Source organism: Myxine glutinosa, chromosome 1 (assembly GCF_964187855.1).
Source record: "Myxine glutinosa chromosome 1, kmMyxGlut1.1, whole genome shotgun sequence".
Classification (NCBI taxonomy): domain Eukaryota; kingdom Metazoa; phylum Chordata; class Myxini; order Myxiniformes; family Myxinidae; genus Myxine; species Myxine glutinosa.
In genome coordinates, this window is record NC_136261.1 from 366,459,490 (window position 1) to 366,482,536 (window position 23,047).

Sequence of the window (23,047 nt, forward strand, 5' to 3'; positions counted from 1 at the left end):
GAGTAGAGGAAGGTTCATGGGCACGTTGCGATTTTCAATATGGCCACCACGGCAGCCATCCGGGCGTCCGTGAACTTTTGGTTTCCGTCAATTTCGAGCAGAACGGCTTGTTCGATTAAATCCATTTTTGCAGTGTGTGTTGGGGTTGAGTTGAGGAAGGTTCCTTTCGAAAATGGGCGCACTGCGATTTTCAATATGGCCACAACGGCAGCCATCCAGGCGTCCGTCAACTTTTGGTTTCCGTCAATTTCGAGCAGAACAGCTTGTCCAATTAAATCCATTTTTGCAGTGTGTGTTGGGGTAGAGTAGAGGAAGGTTCCTTTCGAAAATGGGCGCGCTGCGATTTTCAATATGGCCGCCACGGTAGCCATCTTGAAATTGGTTTCCGTCAATTTCGAGCAGAATGGCTTGTCCGATTAAATTCATTTTGCAGTGTGTGTTGGGGTTGAGTAGAGGAAGGTTCCTTTCGAAAATGGGCATGCTGCGATTTTCAATATGGCCGCCACTGTAGCCATTTTGAAATTGGTTTCCGTCAATTTCGAGCAGAACCGCTTGTCCGATTAAATCCATGTTTGCAGTGTGTGTTGGGGTTGAGTAGAGGAAGGTGTCTTTCGAAAATGGTCGCGCTGCGATTTTCAATATGGCCGCCACGGCAGCCATCTTGAAATTGGTTTCCGTCAATTTCGAGCAGAACGGCTTGTCCGATTAAATCCATTTTTGCAGTGTGTGTTGGGGTTGAGTCGAGGAAGGTGTCTTTCGAAAATGGTCGCGCTGCGATTTTCAATATGGCCGCCACGGCAGCCATCTTGAAATTGGTTTCCACCATGCATGGGCTGAGGGGTTACGCCCGCTTTGCGATGCTATTTATTCCTTTTGGAATTAATTTCATATACAACAACAAAAAAAAACAACCACCTTCAGAGGTCATTTTTTACCCACAGAGCAGGGGTTGGCCTTTTTCAGGCACCGTGGTCCCCTTTATGAAGCGATGTTTTATGGCCGGATGCCCTTCCTGCCTCCAACCCTGTTGGTCTTATGACACACAGGGAATTACCAGTGAGCTGGTGCTCAATTTGCCGACCTCTGAAGGATGACAGGCTGTCCCCCCTGGTGTTAATTCAGTGATCGACCGGGATTCAAACCCAGGATCCTAGGATCCCAAGCCTGCACCCTAACCGCTAAGCCAACACCACGCTCAAAAATTTAGCATTCATTTCATATACGATTTGCAATTTCACTGCAAGTGAAAAGCTGGATATTTTAGTTTTGACTTTTCATGCTGAAACCTTCATGTTATGGTGGTCGAGCTATCACACAGTAATGCATGGGATCCAATATGCTGATGAACTCGTTGTTTCACACATTGAAGGATCTGCACACAGTGCACTACACTACAGTACATCATTTTGCATGCTTTCAGATTAACCCGACTAGACGAGAGCAATAGGCCAAAGTCCCATATTCGTATTTTCTTGGACGCATCATATACCAATCACTGAAAGACCTCACAAAATGTTTATTTTTCTTACTTATTATAGATGTTAACATTTTCTTAGTTGTGGTCAGGTATTATATCTCATGGGTATGTAATCACGTCAGTATTACATTTGCTGAAGGGAACCTGCAGCCTCTGGCTAAAAACACCATTGCACAGGTGATTGGATCCTTCCCAGTGAGGGTCCAGTGTCTTCCAATAAACTGTAGAAACTTCCAAGGAGTATAAATCGACCTTCTTCAATGAATCATCAATTTGTCACGGTGATCAAGCATGGCTATTATATTTTGTCTAGTTCAACTGCAGCACAAAATAAAATATTATTTTCAACTTTGAAACAATAAATTTCCACTGCATTCACTGCTCTTTCTCACAAATACATTTGAAACTAGAACGGCACTTAGGAGCCGTTCTTAGGAAGTTCACCAGGTGGAGGAGCATACATACCTCCACATGGTGAACAGTTTACGTTTTGTATCCCACTGAGAGGCCGGATCTGGATTCGGACCTGAACCAAAATCTAATCGGCTTGTTCTCGTCGCCTAACCAACTCGTCCACCAAGTTTATTCATAACTTGTGCATAACTTTTTTTAAATATCATGTTGTATCGCTTTTCACCCGATCTCTCAATGGTGAAGAATCACTTAAAAATTAAATAATTCTCGTATCCGAATCCATATTCAGATCTTCACCAAAGTCGAAACCATTCATCCTTTTCACACACCCAACCTCTCCACCAAGTTTCGTCCAAATCCGTCCACACCTTTTTGAGATATCCTGCTATATATCATTTTTGGCCATATCACTCAATGGTGAAGAATCACTTAAAACATTCTTCTAGCTGGATCCGGATCTGGATCTTCACCAAAATTAAATCGATTCTTCCTTGTCACCTACACACACAACCGGTCCAACAAGTGTCGTACAAATCCATCCATAACTTTTTGAGATATCCTGCTTTATGTTGGTTTTACCCCTCTCACTCAATGGTGAAGAATCATTTAAACAATTAAATAATTCTCATATCCGAATCCATATTCAGATCTTCACCAAAATCGAATCGATTAGTCCTTGTCACACACCCAACCTGTCCACCAGGTTTCGTCCAAGTCCGTCCACAAGCTTTTGAGATATCCTGCTATGTATCGTTTTTGGCCCTATCTCCCAATGGTGAAGAATCCCCGAAAAATTTTTTTGGTAAACGGATCCGAATCCTGATCTTCACCAAAATCTAATCATTTCATCAGTGTCACATACGCTACATCTCTGCCAAATTTCGTCCGAATCCGTCCACAACTTTTTGAGATATTTTGTTCACAAACAGACAAACAGGGGTGAAAACATAACCTCCATCCACCTTTGGTGGTGGAGGTAATCATTTTCTATAAGTTTCCTTTTTTTTGGTTTCACCAAAGATGTTCTAAATTATTTCCTGGTGCTTCCTCATTCTGTGCAGGGCATGTTGGCTGAAAAGCATCCTCAAGTATTAAACTCGATGCAGGACCTTGAATCCAAACTCCAGGAGCTGCAGCAGGAGTTTGAGCACACACAGGTGGGCAACACCACGGAATGGCTTTTATTGCAAGAAATTCTTGAAAGTTGACGCTTGTTTGTATGATTTGTCCATCCAATAAGCTTTACAGAGTGCACGCGTTCACTCCATTGTTTCCTTCTAATCCCGCTCCTGGAATCAGTCCTTTGATGACTCTCTATGGCTAAAATCCATTGTACTGTTTGCGCATGGGATTAAAATGTGAAAAACTCGCAAAGTGGGGTTAAACAGTTTGTTCAACCTGACTGTCTACAGACATCAGTCTACGATCGAGAAACAACTTTCGAAAATTTTAATTGAAGTTTATATTTTGAACACTGCAGAACACAACTCGGACCACGAACCTGCAGTTTAGCAGTGCTTTGCCTCCGAATTTGGCAAACTGTACGGAATCTCGTCCTGAATGTAAAGTTTTCACACAGAGGAGTAACGTAAAGTTTTCTTCATTTATCTGCCTGGGGCAGTCAAACAAAATTGAAAATAATTCCAAACAGGAAAGTTGGTGTTTTTAAGGACATCATAAAGGACACAAATAACTGGCACGGAGAAGTAATGTGAAGTGTTAAATAAGGTGGTGTAAAAAGGGGTGCACCAACGTTGATACACTTCCTAATGAAATGATATATTGAAGAACACTGACATTCGTGGGTGATACCTTCTTGGAAAATGCCGCGAATGTCGAATCCGTGAATGTCGGGGCAATGTTTCATTGGGAAAAAGGGGGATAGGTTCCCAGCAGTTTGTGATTCATAAGGGAATTTTTTTTTTAAGTTTAAGAACACGAATGCTTTACAGTTTCAGTAAAAATTATTACAAATAAAAATACTGTAAACCGTTCCAAAAAGTTAGCTCACGCTTTTGCCGTGAGTATCATGTTACTTTATCGAAAATTAGCCATTTGTTTTCCTGCAGACTTGTGTGGTCTGCAAAGCGTGTCGCGATCCCGGAAATAGTTGCTGTTTCAACCACTTGGATTCCAAGCCTGAAAGAAGACATGGCACTCTGTGATATCCCACGAAGATAAACGTTGAGTTTAAATTGCATAATTTTAAACCTCCTAGCATCACAGTCCTTGTGTTATAATTTCATTTTATTTGAGATCCAAAATGAAAAGTTCATTTTTACTTACCGTACCATGAAGCAGCCTCGTTGATCGGTGCAAGATTTACACTTTGGGGATATGGCTGTCCGTCAACTTGACAATGCTGTTTGTCATGGAGTGGTGGCTTTACGAAATTCTGGCTTGAAACAGCATGCTATTGCTCGGCAGTATGGCATCACTCAAGGTTAGGTGTCAAAGATCCTGAAACGAAATGCTCAGAGGGGTGTCCCTACTCCAATACCGAGGCCAGGACGTCCACGCAGAACCACAAGGAGAGATGATCGCCAGCTGCACCGGTTAGTCTGCAATGGCCATACCAAGTCAGCTAATCGGCTTAGGGCTGAGTGGCAGCAACTGACAAATGTGCCTGTATCCAGAAGGCTAGTCAACCAATGGCTGGTTCAAGCAGGCTATCGTGCCAGGCGTCCCTTGAGAAAGCCACGCCTGACCAGACAACACAGCCAGCGCCGATTGCAGTGGGCCAGAGAGCACCGTCAATGGCAGCCAGGACACTGGAATCACGTGACCTTCAGTGACGAGTCTATATTTCTGGTCTATCGTCAAGATGGCCCCGTACGAGTGCGCAGACAAGTGCATGAAGCCCACAACGAAGATTGTATAGTGCCAAGAGTCCAAGCTGGAGGTGGTGGGGTGACCGTTTGGGCTGCTTTTCATGCAGGGAACAAAACTGACCTGGTTGTTCTGAATGGAAACCTGAACCAGTTCAAGTACAGGGTCATTCTGAAAGAAACATTGCTTCCATTTGCTCGTGCAGCCTTTCGAGGAAACTTTGTCTTCTAAGATGACAATGCACGGCCTCATCGTGCTCGCATGATCCAACACTTTCTTGCTGACCGTGGTGTCGAGCATATGGAATGGCCTGCCATGTCCCCGGATATGAATCCGATAGAGAACTTGTGGGCAGAATTAACGCATCAAATCGACAACTTGGACCAGCAGCCGACCTCTGTGCGTGAATTGCAGCAGACTATTGTCACTGCATGGCAAGCGATTCCTGTCCAAACCTTGGCAAATCTCGTGAACAGCATGCCTCGACGTGTACGTGCTCTCCTGAATGCTCGTGGGGGTTACACGAAGTACTGAACTGTAATTTTACTGTCCGTAATCCCAGTCATAATTTAGCTTTTGTTTTTGTTGAAATTTTTTTTGGCTAATGTGCAAAATAAAGAGATACTTCTGGAAAACGTACAGAAGTTTAACACAGTACTGTCCGTGAATTGAGTTCGATATCAGTTTACATCACTTTCAAGGATCAATTTATTTGCTTCGAAATGTCAAATGTGGTTTTTGTTTCTTTTAAAGGTCACATTAACAAAATCTAGAATAATTTCAACATAATTCCAATGAACTTTTGGTTCTAAGTCATCTTGAAAAGTAAGTTCACCCCCACAAAAAAAATATTCCATATTAAATGCCAAGTCTGTATATATATATACAGAATATTATATATATATAATTATGGAATTAATATATATATATATATATATATATATATATATATATATATATATATATATATATACACAGTGGAACCTTGACTTACGAGTGCCCCAACTTACGAGTTTTTCGAGATACGAGCCGTCGCTCCGGCGGTTTATTGCTTTGAGATGCGAGCCGAGATCCGAGTTACGAGCTTTCGCCACCCGGTCACGTGGTTATCTTGCCGTTCAAGTACAGTATCTCTGGTGTATAGCGCTGCATTTTTTTTTTCGCATTTTGGTTATTTCGATTTCACGCCGCCAGGTGGGTTCTGGTCACGTGGTTATCTTGCCGTGCACGTACAGTACGTATCTCTGTCGTATAGCGCTGCATTTTTTTTTTCGCATTTTGGTTATTTCGAGTTCACGCCGCCAGGTGGGTTCTGGTCACGTGGTTATCTTGCCGTGCAAGTACAGTACGTATCTCTGTCGTACAGCGCTGCATTTTTTTTTTCGCATTTTGGTTATTTCGGAAAATTTCTTAGTTTTAACCATGGGGCCTAAGAAAGTGAGTGGCAAGTGCAGTGCTGAGAAGAAGAAGAGGATGATGTGCTTGGATATAAAACACGCAATCGTCGAAAAACATGAGCGAGGTGTCGAGGAGGACGTATATAACGGCAGAGGAGAAGAGCATGCCAGGCCACAACTTGTTCAGAATGCCGGCGATAGCTCGCCTTCTCTTTGTGGAAAACACGGTGAGATCCTTAACATCCAACAACTAATGGGACGCAAACGGGGCGCCCAGTTTAGCGGTACACACATTGATGAATCACCCTGCCTGTGATTCACCCATGACAGGTTATAGCTGGGTCGGGATTCAAACCCAGGCTGGACAGTTTAGACTTTAGAGTCAAGTGTGCGTACCTCCAGTCCAGGCCATCCTGCCAACTTGTATGCTGCATACAGGTGAAATATAAAGCGCGAGATATTTTTATATATACTGTATATTTAAAAAAAAATTGGTGTGGTTTTTGGCGGGCTGGAACGGATTAATAGCATTTCAATGCATTTCAATGGGGAAATTTGATTTGAGATACGAGCAATTTGAGTTACGAGCTCGGTCACGGAACGAATTAAACTCGTAAGTCAAGGTTCCACTGTATGTATATATATATATATAGTGTTGCGGATATGGGATTTGGCCTCCATCCATATCCGCTTGTAAATATTCCCCTATTTCCCCAACACTCCCCAACTATCCCCAATCCCCCATTCCCTAGTCCCATTGCCTGTAAATAACACTCTGTAGAACCGACCTTCCCCTTTTTCCCCCATTAAATGTCGTGCCCAGGTCCACCGCATCTCACGTAGACAACTTTCGGACATCTTGCTAGTTATTCTTAGTCTATGTCAGTTAAGGACTCGTTTCCATTAATTCTGACTCTTCGTTGCACCAGAATGTGATTGTATGGCACCAGTAGTGAGTTTAGGACCTCCCCATACCTCCTCCCATCTTCCCCATGAAACAACAACAACAACAACTACCACAACAGCGCGCGAGGAGTGTGCGTCCTCACTCCGGCTCGGTTAGCCGCCATTACCCATGTGCTCCAGGTTACCTCCAGGTTACGGGGTTACCACGAAGGGGCTGGCTGTCAGCTCCTCGTCAAGGGCGGAGCCCGGTAACCCCCAGCACCCAATAAGAAGCGGCGGGCCGATTCCATCTGGGGCGGAGCTAACGAGCCGAGGGCGTGTCACTCCCCGCCGGATATACGCAGCGACTTACCGGACGTGACGTCAGATGCGCCTCAGCCACGAAGGAGAAACAGACGCCACCTCCAGCGCGACGAGACCTCCCGCATCTCTGGACCGGACCGGGTCGATTCTGCCCCTGCGCCAAGGTGCACCTTGAGCCTCGACTACCTGCCCTTCCTTGCCATCAATCCCCGTGTGAGTCAGTCTTGTCCTGTTTATCTGTGGTCTGTCGGGGTTACTATAAGACCGTGATTAAGTGCCTACCTTTCTATGCTGTCTCTCTTGTCCTTGTAATCTAACGTTCCGAACTATTATAACCTCCTCCGGAGGTCTTGAGAACTGTACCCCTGGTGTCGTGTCATTTAATCCAGCCGTTGTGTCCTTTCCGTAATTGATTTAGCATAGCGCGACTCGGCCAACGTTCGAGTATAATCGGGTAAAATGTTACAGACGCGGTCATACCAAACCGCTCGGTAAACCAACATCCACAACCGCGTCTGTAACATTTGGTGTCGAGGAGTTGGATTCGGACCTGGGACTAAATTTGTTAGGCCCAAATTTTGGAACACCAATTGTACCATTAGGGTAACAATTGGTGTCGGGAAGTGGAATTCGATCCGGAGCGCGTTTCCCGCGCTCGAAATTATAACGGCGAAATTTGATTTTGTTTTACGAAAATAAAAACCCGAATTTTGAAAGTCGCGCTATGGCAGACCAAGACGGCTGGGTTCCGGTAGAAGAGAGTGAGACAGGGTCGATCCAGGATCAAAATGAGGGACATAAGGAGAGCGAAGCAGTGAGGGTGGCAGGGTCGCAAAATAGCGTCGTCGCGCACGAGGTGGCGGCCACGGCGTCCACGCCCGCGACCGTGGTAGCGCCGCTGGTAGATTTGAACCTTTTTTTTCTACAAATGAAGGCCCTTATGGCCCAGAATAGCGAGAAATTGAGGGAGGATATGGGGGCAATGAGGGACGAATTGGGGGTCATGGGGGGCGAAATGGGGTCCAATAGCGAGAAATTGAGGGAGGACATGGGGGCCAATAGCCAACGGTTAGAACAAAGGATGGGGGCCCAGATCGGAGGGTTAGGGAGTAGAATAGAGGGATTAGACAATAGATTAGGGGAAATACAGGAGGGGTTAATGGGGGTAGAAAACAGAATGGCCGTTCAGGAGAATCAAATGGAAGGGATGAAAAAGGGGTTAGAGGGGTTAGAAAACAGTATGGAAGGCAAATTGAGGGACATGAGGGACCAAGCGGAAAGGGAAGTTAAACAAATGGGGCAGCAGATAGAGGGGGTCAGAATGGGGGTAGAAACCAAACTGGATGCTCACAGGGAGGAAATGGAGCAGATGAGGGTGGCATCTGGGCAGGAGATGCAAGTGATGGGAGAAGAGATCAGAAGAGGTGTGAGTGAGGAGGTTGGAGGAGTGCGCGAGGAGGTGAGGCACTGTAAGGAGCACATGGAGAAGGAGGTGAGAAAGGGGACTGTAAAGTTACAAGGGGGCATAGAGGACCTGACGCAGGAGGTGGAACAGCTGACGGAGGGACAAAAAGGACTAACGGAGCAGGTTCAAAGGAACACTGCGGTATTAGGAGGTTTAAAGGCGACACAGAAAGAACTAAAAGATGACTTGATAGCGACGAAGAGGGAATGTCAGATGGTACGTGAGGGACTGACAACGAGGTTGGACGAGGTGACAGAGGTAATGGAGACGAAGGGCCGTCAGGTGAGGACGCACCTGGAAACGGTCAAGGTAGCCTTGGAGGACGAGCTTGAGGAGACGTACCGGGGAATAAAAGAGGTGAAGCAGAAATTAGAAGAAGTGGAAGAAGGGGTGAGCGAAATTAAGAAGCGACGGAGAGGGGATAAGAAAGAGATAAAAGAGGAGATAAAAGAATTGGTCCAAAGTCTGTGTTCGGATCGTAATGATGTGCTCATTAACCGGATGAGGGATTCGCAGGTGATGGAGGAGAAGCGAAGAGGAAGAGGACCCGGTGTAAGTGGTGACCAATATGGTCGTGCGTATGATGCGCCAGGGGATTTAAGAAGCTTGGGGGTCGAGATGGACCCGGGTGTTCGTGAGAGGCCGTTGGTGAAGTGTGCGACAGGTCTGGTGTGCGAAAAAGGAGGTGTGCGAGAAAGTCCGACTCTGGGGTGTGTGAGGAAAAAGTGCGTGCCAAGGAGTGAGGGTGCTGGCGAGAGTGAGTCGGTCGTAGCGCGTGTGCGAGGGAGCACATGGAAGCGCGGTGTGGTAAGTGTTACAGAGGGTGTGACGGCAGAGTGTGCGCAGGAGTGTGCGCGAGAAAGGTGTGTGACGGACAGGTGCATGGGGAAAGAGTGTGCCGTCGAGAGTAAGGGTGAGTGCGTTGTCAAGAGTGGTGGTGAGAGTAGTGAGAGTGGCACGGAACGTGAGTTGGTTGTGACAGGTGAGAAAGGAAGCACACCTGGAATGGTAGAGCGTGTGAGGGAATGCACGCTGGAATTGGTAGTGAGGCACGTGGTTGGGTGTGCGAATGAGAGCACACCTGTGATTGTCACAGAGGAGGTGACAGAGGAGGGGGCACGAAGAGGTGTGTTGGTGAGGTGTGCGACCAACGAATGTGTGCCAAAGTGTTCGGTGGTCAGGTGTGTGACCAAGGCTGTGAGTGGAATGAGGGTACCTGGGTGTGTAAGGAAAGGTACGAGGAGCATGGAGACGGCTGGATGTGTGAGCAAGGAACGGGCTGCGGGGTGTAAGCATGCAGGTGAAGCATCGACGTTAAACGGAGCAGCGGTTAGGTCGACTTTTAGCCGAATCGGGCCCTCGGTGCGTGCCGGGCTTCGCGTGCCGCGAGAACCAGCGGGGATCCGAGCCACGGCGGGTTCGAAAGGACCGCCGTGCGCGATCCATGCTGGGCCTCGCTTTGAACGGCCGCGTCTGTGCTCCACTAGGCGGAGCGGGCGGCTGGATAGGAAGGGTCGTCATGGCGACCACTTTTTGTTGAGGCATTCCGGCAGGTCGAGATCGAGCCATGGGATGGCTCCGTGCCGAGATGGTGCGTGGGATCTCGGCCCGGGTAAACCTCCTTCCCTGCACCGAATGCGGGACGTATCCAGCCGCTGGCACCAAACAACCCGCATTCATTGCTCGGCTTTATGAAGCCGGGCTTTGGACAGGAATTGGCGCACCGAGAGGCATTAGTAAGTAGACTGTAGTGATGAGGTTAGTGTTTTGGCCCCGAAATTAGAGAAAAACAAAATTTGATGATTGGCAAAGGATTGGCAGTAGTGATTGGCAGATGATGGGCAGTGATTGGCAAATTTTTGATTTGTTGAAATTTGATGTGCAAAATTGGTAGTGGGAGATGCCCGATGTGGTGGGATGGCAACTCTGTCATCCCTCACAAAAGTGGGGCAAAGGAGCTATAGTTTATGGGGTGTATGGCAGTGAAAACTAGCCCGGGTGGGTTAGGATATTGATAGGGCCCTAGAAGATGACATTAGGTAACGTTAAGTTTAGTTAGTGACTGATACCTGTAGTGGGGACGCAGGTAGTTTAGTATGGATTATAATGACGTGGGAGCGCAATAGTTTAAAGGGACGACTGGGAAGTGCGAGTTTCAGAGGGGAGTAGTTAGCTGAGATGATGCCGTGTGAGTGAGGATTGAACAGGTGTGATTGCTGTGTGAGAACTGGACAGGTGTGTGGAGCAGTGTATGAGTCGTGAGTGTTGTGGATCAGCGCGAATGCACTTGGGGAGAGAAGGGTGCAGGTGGCACCAGGTGTGAGAGCACAGGTGTGCAAGTACAGGTGTGTGCAATACATGGAGCAGAGAATGAGTGGTGTGGAGAGAGTTGGAGTAAGTGGTACGGAGTGGTGTGCATGGTGCGAAGGTGTGAATGGGGGAAGAGTGGACCCCCATCACGGATACCCGGGGCGGGCGGGTAGTGTCCACCGGATCCTCGGGCCCCACTGACACTAACGGCTCCCAGAGCCCACCTGCGGCCTCACCTGGCCGACATCCTCACAGTGGTGGAGTGCCCAACCAACTACACACACTAACAGGCTACACGCCCAGCCATTTCCACAACACTAATGCACCCATCCACAATACCATTCTGCAACCGCACCACAAATGCCAATATCCAACCACAATTTACCTATACCCTCTACCTAACACTTACCCAAGTGTTAGGTAGAGGGTATAGGTAAATTGTGGTTGGATATTGGCATTTGTGGTGCGGTTGCAGAATGGTATTGTGGATGGGTGCATTAGTGTTGTGGAAATGGCTGGGCGTGTAGCCTGTTAGTGTGTGTAGTTGGTTGGGCACTCCACCACTGTGAGGATGTCGGCCAGGTGAGGCCGCAGGTGGGCTCTGGGAGCCGTTAGTGTCAGTGGGGCCCGAGGATCCGGTGGACGGACCCGGGTAGCCCAGTGCCAGAGAGGGCACTGAGTGGGGAGAGCGCCAGAGGGCCTTCCCCAGGTAGTTAGGTTAGGGTGAGGAGCAGGTAAGCTCGGAGGCAACTGCAGTGGTGGAGGTGTGCAGGTGGGTAGACCGGCTAGGAGAGCTACACGTCGCGGCCCAGAAATTGTGCGAGGGCACCGGGAGATGAATCGGGGGAGTGAGACCCCAAATTGAAAAGCACCACAGTTTGGTCAATGGGAATTGGTTTTTAGAACCCATAGTGTAAGAGGGCCAATGGTTTGGCAGGAGAAAGACCCCGGGTAGTGTAAAGTTGTTAAAGTCATTTAGGAAATAGTTAGGATTGATGAACCTGTCGCACCATACGCAGCCACTTACCTGTGGTGATGATGACTCCACACCTGTGTTTTCTTTGTTTTGTGTTGCAGGAAGTGCGAATTGCTGTGAGGATTTGTGAGACGCATCACGACGTGGATGAGACATTGGGGTGATTCCATCTCTCCCTCCCTAGGAGGGACTGATGATGAATTGGTGATGGCAAATTATGATGTTGAGTTGGTGATGGCAAATTATGATGTTGAGTTGGAGATGGCAAATTTTGATGAGAGTTGAAAATGGCAAATTTGATTGGTTAGGAGGGAGAGAAGACGAATTTGGTTTATGGGAGGAACGGGGAAGACAGTAGGGACGTTTGTTGATTTGTAAAGTAGATGTTTATGGGTAGTGTTGTGTTTTGTGGATACAGTAAGGGGTAAGGGAGGGGCCATGTAGGTTACCTGGTGGGGGGGGGGGGGCGTACGGTAGGAACGTACCTGTCTCACCTGGTTCCCATGTGCCCCCAGTGTGCATTACCTTACATTGCGTGCACTTTTGCGCCCTTACCACCTTACTCACTTGTCTTTTCTTTTGTCTCCCACCTCCGAGGATCTGGCTTTGGGGCAGAGAGAGAGGAGAGAGAGGTGCTGGCTCCGCAGTTGTGGGCCTGCACTTTCGCTGCTTGCTGCCTGGATCGATACACCATATGGACCGCAATGTTTGTGGCCGCCCACCATGGACCGCAGTTCTTTTGCGGCCAAGCACCACCCGTGGATGGACCTCTGGGTCAACGTGGCACCTATGCCATACAGGTGAACCACTAATAGTTGGCCCCCTGACGGCCACAATAAGGAAATGGACGCGGTTGGCGCCTTTCTTTATTTTCTAAGGAAGCTAGAAGGCCAAGCACTACACGAAGGCAAGACCAGCGGCAGAACATCGGCCGGCTGCGACACCACACCATGATTATTAAACATTTTATTGGTGCACCGGATGGTGCTGACTGTGTGATGGGGTGGTGCTTTTGGTGCTTGGAAGGGGTGCTCTGCACATTATTAAAGGCCGTAAGGCCACAGAGCACTCGTGGGTTGGTGTATCGATGCTGGCATGCGTGCTCTCTCTATGCATAACATCTGCATGTGTTCCTCTGAAAACAGGTCCTGGATCGTAGTGTAAATATCAGTGTAGTATTGTAAATAATGCTCCCTACCGGCTGTATGTTTAGTTTGCGAATTCTTTCCGCGATTCGGTTATCCTGTGGGTGTGTTTCTGTGAGGAGAAGGGTGCAACGTCGCAGGGGGACATATTTACTCATTTGTGAACATCTGTAAAACTGTCGCACTCAGGGTAGAGTTAATAGTAGAGGGAACTACATCTGAGTGCCACACTAAAGTAGGTAAAAATTTATCGGGTCGGGACGCCCCGAGGGTAGAGAAGGGTGCAATGTTGCGGATATGGGATTTGGCCTCCATCCATATCCGCTTGTAAATATTCCCCTATTTCCCCAACACTCCCCAACTATCCCCAATCCCCCATTCCCTAGTCCCATTGCCTGTAAACAACACTCTGTAGAACCGACCTTCCCCTTTTTCCCCCATTAAATGTCATGCCCAGGTCCACCGCATCTCACGTAGACAACTTTCGGACATCTTGCTAGTTATTCTTAGTCTATGTCAGTTAAGGACTCGTTTCCATTAATTCTGACTCTTCGTTGCACCAGAATGTGATTGTATGGCACCAGTAGTGAGTTTAGGACCTCCCCATACCTCCTCCCATCTTCCCCATGAAACAACAACAACAACAACTACCACAACAGCGCACGGGGAGTGTGCGTCCTCACTCCGGCTCGGTTAGCTGCCATTACCCATGTGCTCCAGGTTACCTCCAGGTTACGGGGTTACCACGAAGGGGCTGGCTGTCAGCTCCTCGTCAAGGGCGGAGCCCGGTAACCCCCAGCACCCAATAAGAAGCGGCGGGCCGATTCCATCTGGGGCGGAGCTAACGAGCCGAGGGCGTGTCACTCCCCACCGGATATACGCAGCGACTTACCGGACGTGACGTCAGATGCGCCTCAGCCACGAAGGAGAAACAGACGCCACCTCCAGCGCGACGAGACCTCCCGCATCTCTGGACCGGACCGGGTCGATTCTGCCCCTGCGCCAAGGTGCACCTTGAGCCTCGACTACCTGCCCTTCCTTGCCATCAATCCCCGTGTGAGTCAGTCTTGTCCTGTTTATCTGTGGTCTGTCGGGGTTACTATAAGACCGTGATTAAGTGCCTACCTTTCTATGCTGTCTCTCTTGTCCTTGTAATCTAACGTTCCGAACTATTATAACCTCCTCCGGAGGTCTTGAGAACTGTACCCCTGGTGTCGTGTCATTTAATCCAGCCGTTGTGTCCTTTCCGTAATTGATTTAGCATAGCGCGACTCGGCCAACGTTCGAGTATAATCGGGTAAACTGTGCAGACGCGGTCATACCAACCGCTCGGTAAACCAACATCCACAACCGCGTCTGTAACAATATATATATATATATATATATATATATATATATATATATATATATATATATATATATATATATATATATATATATATATATATACACACAGTGGAACCTTGACTTACGAGTTTAATCCGTTCCGTGACCGAGCTCGTAACTCAAATTGCTCGTTTCTCAAATCAAATTTCCCCATTGAAATGCTATTAATCCGTTCCAGCCCGCCAAAAACCACACCAATTTTTTTTTAAATATACAGTACAGTGGAACCTTGACTTACGAGTTTAATCCGTTCCGTGACCGAGCTCGTAACTCAAATTGCTCGTATCTCAAATCAAATTTCCCCATTGAAATGCATTGAAATGCTATTAATCCGTTCCAGCCCGCCAAAAACCACACCAATTTTTTTTTTTATATACAGTATATATAAAAATATCTCGCGCTTTATATTTCACCTGTATGCAGCATACAAGTTGGCAGGATGGCCTGGACTGGAGGTACGCACACTTGACTCTAAAGTCTAAACTGTCCAGCCTGGGTTTGAATCCCGACCCAGCTATAACCTGTCATGGGTGAATCACAGGCAGGGTGATTCATCAATGGGTGTACCGCTAAACTGGGCGCCCCGTTTGCGTCCCATTAGTTGTTGGATGTTAAGGATCTCACCGTGTTTTCCACAAAGAGAAGGCGAGCTATCGCCGGCACTCTGAACAAGTTGACGGCAGAGATACTGTACTTGCACGGCATGATAACCACGTGTCGCACGATCTCTTGTCATGGTCCACAAGATTATCACAGAGAGGTGCAGCTTCCAGCGTTTCGAGATCTGATCCAGGCCTATCCAACGAGACCGGTCCCAGCGTTCTAGGCCCGGTGGTTGTCTCAGACGGACCCGACAACGGCAGTGTTCGTTTTAACTCGATTCGATTCGAGCGCCGACGTGCCGGCGAACAAAACCGGTCATATCTTTTGAACGCGTGGCTCGATTTTTACAAAATAAACTTTTTCTTGAAGGTCTGAACCGTGCGCTCAAAACGATACCGAGTTTGACCCTGAGAGAGCCGTTTTGCGCCGGCAAAGGCGCCTTGTGTGACGTGAGGACCACGTCGTGCTGCATAGATTATCATAAATTATCATATCATTATCGGCGGCGTTATATATCATTAGCGCTATACGACAGAGATACTGTACGTGCACGGCAAGATAACCACGTGACCGGAGCCCACCTGGCGGCGTAAACTCAAAATAACCGAAATGCGAAATCTAAAATGCAGCGCTATACTACGACAGAGATACTGTACGTGCACGGCAAGATAACCACGTGACCGGGTGGCGAAAGCTCGTAACTCGGATCTCGGCTCGCATCTCAAAGCAATAAACTGCCAGAGTGACGGCTCGTATCTCGAAAAACTCGTAAGTTGGGGCACTCGTAAGTCGAGGTTCCACTGTATATATAAAAATATCTCGCGCTTTATATTTCACCTGTATGCAGCATACAAGTTGGCAGGATGGCCTGGACTGGAGGTACGCACACTTGACTCTAAAGTCTAAACTGTCCAGCCTGGGTTTGAATCCCGACCCAGCTATAACCTGTCATGGGTGAATCACAGGCAGGGTGATTCATCAATGGGTGTACCGCTAAACTGGGCGCCCCGTTTGCGTCCCATTAGTTGTTGGATGTTAAGGATCTCACCGTGTTTTCCACAAAGAGAAGGCGAGCTATCGCCGGCACTCTGAACAAGTTGACGGCAGAGATACTGTACTTGCACGGCATGATAACCACGTGTCGCACGATCTCTTGTCATGGTCCACAAGATTATCACAGAGAGGTGCAGCTTCCAGCGTTTCGAGATCTGATCCAGGCCTATCCAACGAGACCGGTCCCAGCGTTCTAGGCCCGGTGGTTGTCTCAGACGGACCCGACAACGGCAGTGTTCGTTTTAACTCGATTCGATTCGAGCGCCGACGTGCCGGCGAACAAAACCGATCATATCTTTTGAACGCGTGGCTCGATTTTTACAAAATAAACTTTTTCTTGAAGGTCTGAACCGTGCGCTCAAAACGATACCGAGTTTGATCCTGAGAGAGCCGTTTTGCGCCGGCAAAGGCGCCTTGTGTGACGTGAGGACCACGTCGTGCTGCATAGATTATCATAAATTATCATATCATTATCGGCGGCGTTATATATCATTAGCGCTATACGACAGAGATACTGTACTTGAACGGCAAGATAACCACGTGACCGGGTGGCGAAAGCTCGTAACTCGGATCTCGGCTCGCATCTCAAAGCAATAAACTGCCAGAGTGACGGCTCGTATCTCGAAAAACTCGTAAGTTGGGGCACTCGTAAGTCGAGGTTCCACTGTATATATAAAAATATCTCGCGCTTTATATTTCACCTGTATGCAGCATACAAGTTGGCAGGATGGCCTGGACTGGAGGTACGCACACTTGACTCTAAAGTCTAAACTGTCCAGCCTGGGTTTGAATCCCGACCCAGCTATAACCTGTCATGGGTGAATCACAGGCAGGGTGATTCATCAATGGGTGTACCGCTAAACTGGGCGCCCCGTTTGCGTCCCATTAGTTGTTGGATGTTAAGGATCTCACCGTGTTTTCCACAAAGAGAAGGCGAGCTATCGCCGGCACTCTGAACAAGTTGACGGCAGAGATACTGTACTTGCACGGCATGATAACCACGTGTCGCACGATCTCTTGTCATGGTCCACAAGATTATCACAGAGAGGTGCAGCTTCCAGCGTTTCGAGATCTGATCCAGGCCTATCCAACGAGACCGGTCCCAGCGTTCTAGGCCCGGTGGTTGTCTCAGACGGACCCGACAACGGCAGTGTTCGTTTTAACTCGATTCGATTCGAGCGCCGACGTGCCGGCGAACAAAACCGATCATATCTTTTGAACGCGTGGCTCGATTTTTACAAAATAAACTTTTTCTTGAAGGTCTGAACCGTGCGCTCAAAACGATACCGAGTTTGACCCTGAGAGAGCCGTTTTGCGCCGGCAAAGGCGCCTTGTGTGACGTGAGGACCACGTCGTGCTGCATAGATTATCATAAATTATCATATCATTATCGGCGGCGTTATATATCATTAGCGCTATACGACAGAGATACTGTACTTGAACGGCAAGATAACCACGTGACCGGGTGGCGAAAGCTCGTAACTCGGATCTCGGCTCGCATCTCAAAGCAATAAACTGCCAGAGTGACGGCTCGTATCTCGAAAAACTCGTAAGTTGGGGCACTCGTAAGTCGAGGTTCCACTGTATATATATATATATATATATATATATATATATATATATATATATATATATATATATATATATATATATATATATATATATATATATATATATATATATATATATAAAGGAGGAGTGTCTGTGTGTGTGTGTGTGTGTGCGTGTGTGTGTGTGTGCGTGCGTGTGTGTCTGTCTGGATGTCCGCTTATAACTCAAGAACTACACATCGGAGAAAAGTTTTAGACACAGATTCGGAATCAGCAGAAAATCCCGGTGGTTTTAGGCTACGTTTTATTTTAATATCAATGGTTTAAAAAAACCTCGCCAGCTGCAATTCCATGGTGTAGTTTGTGGCGGTGCTAGACGTTCGGGGTGTATTGCAATGGTTTGTCGGGTTTGGCTGTGGGTCCAGAATAGCTCCCATTTCCTTATGTTCTTCCACTTTTATTTTGATTCTTCTGTTACAACGCCTTCCTTATCTACCTTATATCCCCCCGACGAGGCCTCTACATAATTTCATGCGGCAGAATTTCGTGCATTTTGAGTGAAAGAAGTGAGACGAAGTTGTAGGAGGAAGAAGAGGCGCGGTCACTGTGGACTGTGGAGGCCTTGATCGTGAGTGGAAATGGCGGGAATTGCGTTTGTATCGCAAAGTAAAGGATCTGCATTCATTTCTGAACTTGAATTGGTGGATTGTTATACATCTGCATTATTTTTCATAAAAAAAACTTTATGTTGAACTTGAAGGCTCCAAGAACGGACTGTATACATAGCCCTCATTGAGGTAAAAATTAAAGTAAAAATCCTGCTATCGCTTGCCAAGCTATCCGTTCCTCCCCCTCCCCCTCCCCTCCCCCTCCCCCCTCCCCTCCCCCCCCTCTCCTCCTCCCCCTCCCTCCTCTTCTCCCCTCTCCTCCTCCCCCTCCCCCTCCCTCCTCTTGTCCCCTCCCCAACCTCTCCTCCCCTCCCCACCCTCTCCTCCCCTCCCCACCCTCTCCTCCCCTCCCCACCCTCTCCTCTCCTCCCCCCCCCGTTCCCCTCCCCTCCCCTTCCTCCTCCCCCCCCTTCCCCCGCCCGGCAATGCCGGGTACTTCCCATGGCCAGCTGTACGTGGGCTGCTCGAGGGTTGGAAAACCAAGCAATCTTTATGTCTTGGCACCAAGTAAGAAAACCAGAAATGTTGTATACCAAGAGGTTTTGAGAAATTGAAAATTGATAAAACGTCATGTAGGAAATGTACGGTGATATTGCTCTAAAATATACATGTTCTTTTCATCATATATTTGTATTATTCTTATTCAACCCGGGCGAAGCCCCCCTTCCCCCCTCCCCTCCCCCCTCTCCCTCCCCTCCCTCCTCTCCCTCCCCTCCCCCCTCTCCCTCCCCTCCCCCCTCTCCCTCCCCTCCCCCTCCCTCTCCCTCCCCCCTTCCCCCTCCCTCTCCCTCCCCCCTTCCCCTCCACTCCCCCCTCCCCTCCACTCCCCCCTCCCCTCCACTCCCCCTCCCCTCCACTCCCCCTCCCCTCCCCCTCCCCCTCCCCCTTCACTCCCCCTCCCCCTCACCTCCCCCTCCCCTCCCCCTCCCATCACCCTCCCCCCTCCCCCTCACCTCCCCCTCCCCCTCCCCCTCCCCCACCACTCCCCCTCTCCCCTCCCCCCTCACCTCCCCCCCTCCCCTCTCCTCCTCCCCCTCCCTCCTCTTCTCCCCTCTCCTCCTCCCCCTCCCTCCTCTTCTCCCCTCCCCCCCTCTTCTCCCCTCCCCCCCTCTTCTCCCCTTCCCACCCTCTCCTCCCCTCCCCCCCTGTTCCCCTCCCCTCCCCTTCCTCCTCCCCTCCCCTTCCTCCTCCCCTCCCTTCCCCCGCCTGGCAATGCCGGGTACTTCCCATGGCCAGCTGTACGTGGGTCGTGGGCTGCTCGAGGGTTGGAAAACCAAGCAATCTTTGTCTTGGCACCAAGTAAGAAAACCAGAAATGTTGTATACCAAGAGGTTTTGAGAAATTGAAAATTGACAAAACGTCATGTCGGAAATGTACTGTGATATTGCTCTAAAATATACATGTTCTTTTCATCATATATTTGTATTATTCTTATTCAACCCGGGTGAAGCCGGGTACCTCAGCTAGTATATATATACAGTATATATATATATATATATATATATATATATATATATATAATTCCATTAATCTCTGTGTGCATGTGTGTATGTGTGTTTGTATGTGTGTATGTGTGTATGTGTGTATGTTTGTCTGTGACCGCTGTTTCTCGACAACTACCGGTCCGATATACTTGAAACTTGCCAGGTATATTGCTGGGGACCCGAGGATGTGCCTTTTCAAGGTTTGAAATTAATCGGACAAGTAGTTACCGAGCTATGGCGATTTCTTTACCAAACACCGCAAGCCGTTCGCTTTGGACCAAACCATTTCATGTAAATAGAGGGGGGGGTTCTGTGTTCGTTGCGAATGGACCAAACCATTCATGTAAATAGAGGGGGGGGGTTCTGTGGTCGTTACTGCCACGTGGTTTCAAAGTTTTTTTTTGTTGTTGTTGTTTGCACGCATGTTTTTTTGCACCCACGTACGGGCACGCCCTAGGATGTTTACACACACACACCCCTACACAAATTTTTTTTTTTTTTTTTTTTTGGCAAGGAACGGGCACCCACGTACGGGCACGTCCTAGCTTATATATAGTACGGGCATGCCCTAGTATCTATAATTCCAGTAATCTCTGTGTGTATGTATGTCTGTATGTTTGTCTGTGACCGCTGTTTCTCGACAACCACGGGTCCGATATACTTTAAACTTGCCAGGTATATTGCTGGGGACCCGAGGATGTGCCTTTTCAAGGTTTCATATTAATCGGACAAGTAGTTACCGAGCTATGGCGATTTCTTTACCAAACTCCGCAAGCCGTTTGCTTTGGACCAAACCATTTCATGTAAATAGAGGGGGGGGGATTGTCACCGTACTCGCAAGCCGTTCGCTTTGGACCAAACCATTTCATGTAAATAGAGGGGGGGGATTGTCACCGTACTCGCAAGCCGTTCGCTTTGGCTTTGCGAATGGACCAAACCATTTCATGTAAATAGAGGGGGGGGATATAATTTTAGATATATATATAGTACGGGCATGCCCTAGTATATATAATTCCTATATGTATATGTATGTATATATATTTATATATATATATATATATATATATATATATATATATACATATATATATATATATATATATATATATATATATATATATATATATATATATAATCGGGAGATTGAATAAGACGCGGACGTAGCTTCAGGGCTTCGATCTTTAATTCGACAAGCTTTCGACCAACAAAGGTCTTTTCTGAGTCTACAAAAACAGCAGGCATGTATATCAGTCAAGTATGTGTAGTGATATGTGTGTAAGATGTGTGATATGTGTAGAAAATGCATACAGACATATTCTACACATATCTCTACACAATGCATACAGATTCTACACATATCACACATCTTACACACATATCACTACACATACTTGACTGATATACATGCCTGCAGTTTTTGTAGACTCAGAAGAAGACCTTTGTTGGTCGAAAGCTTGTCGAATTAAAGATCGAAGCCCTGAAGCTACGTCCGCGTCTTATTCAATCTCCCGATTATTTATTCAATGCAAATGAGACGCCCTGCTCGTACTGTGGAGTTTCTACTATTTCTCACAGTTATATATATATATATATATATATATATATATATATATATATATATATATATATATACATACATACATACACACACACACACAGTGAAACCTTGACTTACGAGTTTAATTCGTTCTGTGACCGAGCTCGTAACTCAATTTGCTCGTTTCTCAAATTAAATTTCCCCATTAAAATGAATTGAAATGCTATTAATCCGTTCCAGCCCCCCAAAAACCACACCAATTTTTTTTGAAATATATATACACAAAGAATTAAGTTAAGCACCCCCCCCCGTTTTTTTACAACCTCGCACATTACAAGTTTGTTGTCGTCACAACAGTGTACTATACCCATGATATTGCTATATTTTCTGGAGAAGTGATATTATGGTCACATAAAAACATAACAATCATGCCGTTTTCAATATTTTATTCTGAATAATTTAAGGTGAAATTTTTTGGGAATTTTAGGCATATTTTCACCTCAATTTAAGTATGGAGCTATAGGTCCATCACGGACAGTGTGGATGACGTTTATGTTTTCTAACGTACAGTCATTGTTCTGAGAAGACCTCTAGCGATCTTTGCGTCAATAACGTGTGTAGGACCCACGTGATCGGATCACTGACTCGATGGGCGTCACAGATGAGTGCACTCATCTGCATTTCATCAATGGATAATTGCTAATGTCATACCAATCATTATTTGATCTCACATACCTTAGAATATATGCCAATGTATACATATACACAAAGAATATATATTAGGGGGTGCTTACCCTAATTCGTTGTGTAGGGGTGCTTAACTTAATTCTTTGTGTATATATATAAATATCTCGCGCTTTATATTTCACCTGTATGCAGCATACAAGTTGGCAGGATGGCCTGGACTGGAGGTACGCACACTTGACTCTAAACTGTCCAGCCTATGTTTGAATCCCGGCCCAGCTATAACCTGTCATGTCGGTGTTTCACAGGCAGGGTGATTCATCAATGTGTGTGCCGCTAAACTGGGCGCCCCGTTTGCGTCCCATTAGTTGTTGGATGTTAAGGATCTGTGTAGTGTTCTGGTAGTGTTCTGGGCCCTGTGCTATTTCTGGTCTTCATCAATGACCTCATCGAAATGACCTCATCAATGACCCATCGAAAACCTTGATCTTTTCTACCCCCGGTAATTCACCCCAGAGTCCTTGCAGTGTTCATGTTTTATTCCTCTCCCACCTCCCCCCAAGTCCTCCCGATGTCCCTGCTCTCAAATGTTGTGTTTGTGTCCTTCCCCCTCTCTCCCCATCTTGTCTACCGCTCCCCTTGTTTTTTGTGTTTTGTGTGTCGGTTTGTCTTTTTGTGTGATTAATGTTAGCTCTTTCACGAGCCTCGATCTTGTATACAAAAAAAAAAAAAAAATCTCACCGTGTCTTCCACAAAGAGAAGGCGAGCTATCGCCGGCACTCTGAACAAGTTGTGGCCTGGCATGCTCTTCTCCTCTGCCGTTATATACGTCCTCCTCGGCATCTTTTTCCAGAAGAGCC

The 23,047-nt window shown here is 47.2% G+C and overlaps 1 protein-coding gene across 1 annotated transcript in view; it reads left to right on the plus strand.

Annotated features, from left to right (window-relative positions):
- Positions 1–23,047, plus strand: part of LOC137413402 (tigger transposable element-derived protein 1) — a 94,782-nt gene that overhangs the window by 38,636 nt on the left and 33,099 nt on the right. Inside the window, exon 5 of the mRNA XM_078782953.1 lies at positions 2,953–3,048. Within this exon, the coding sequence (XP_078639079.1) occupies positions 2,953–3,048 (96 nt within the window). The remainder of the gene's footprint in view (positions 1–2,952; positions 3,049–23,047) is intronic.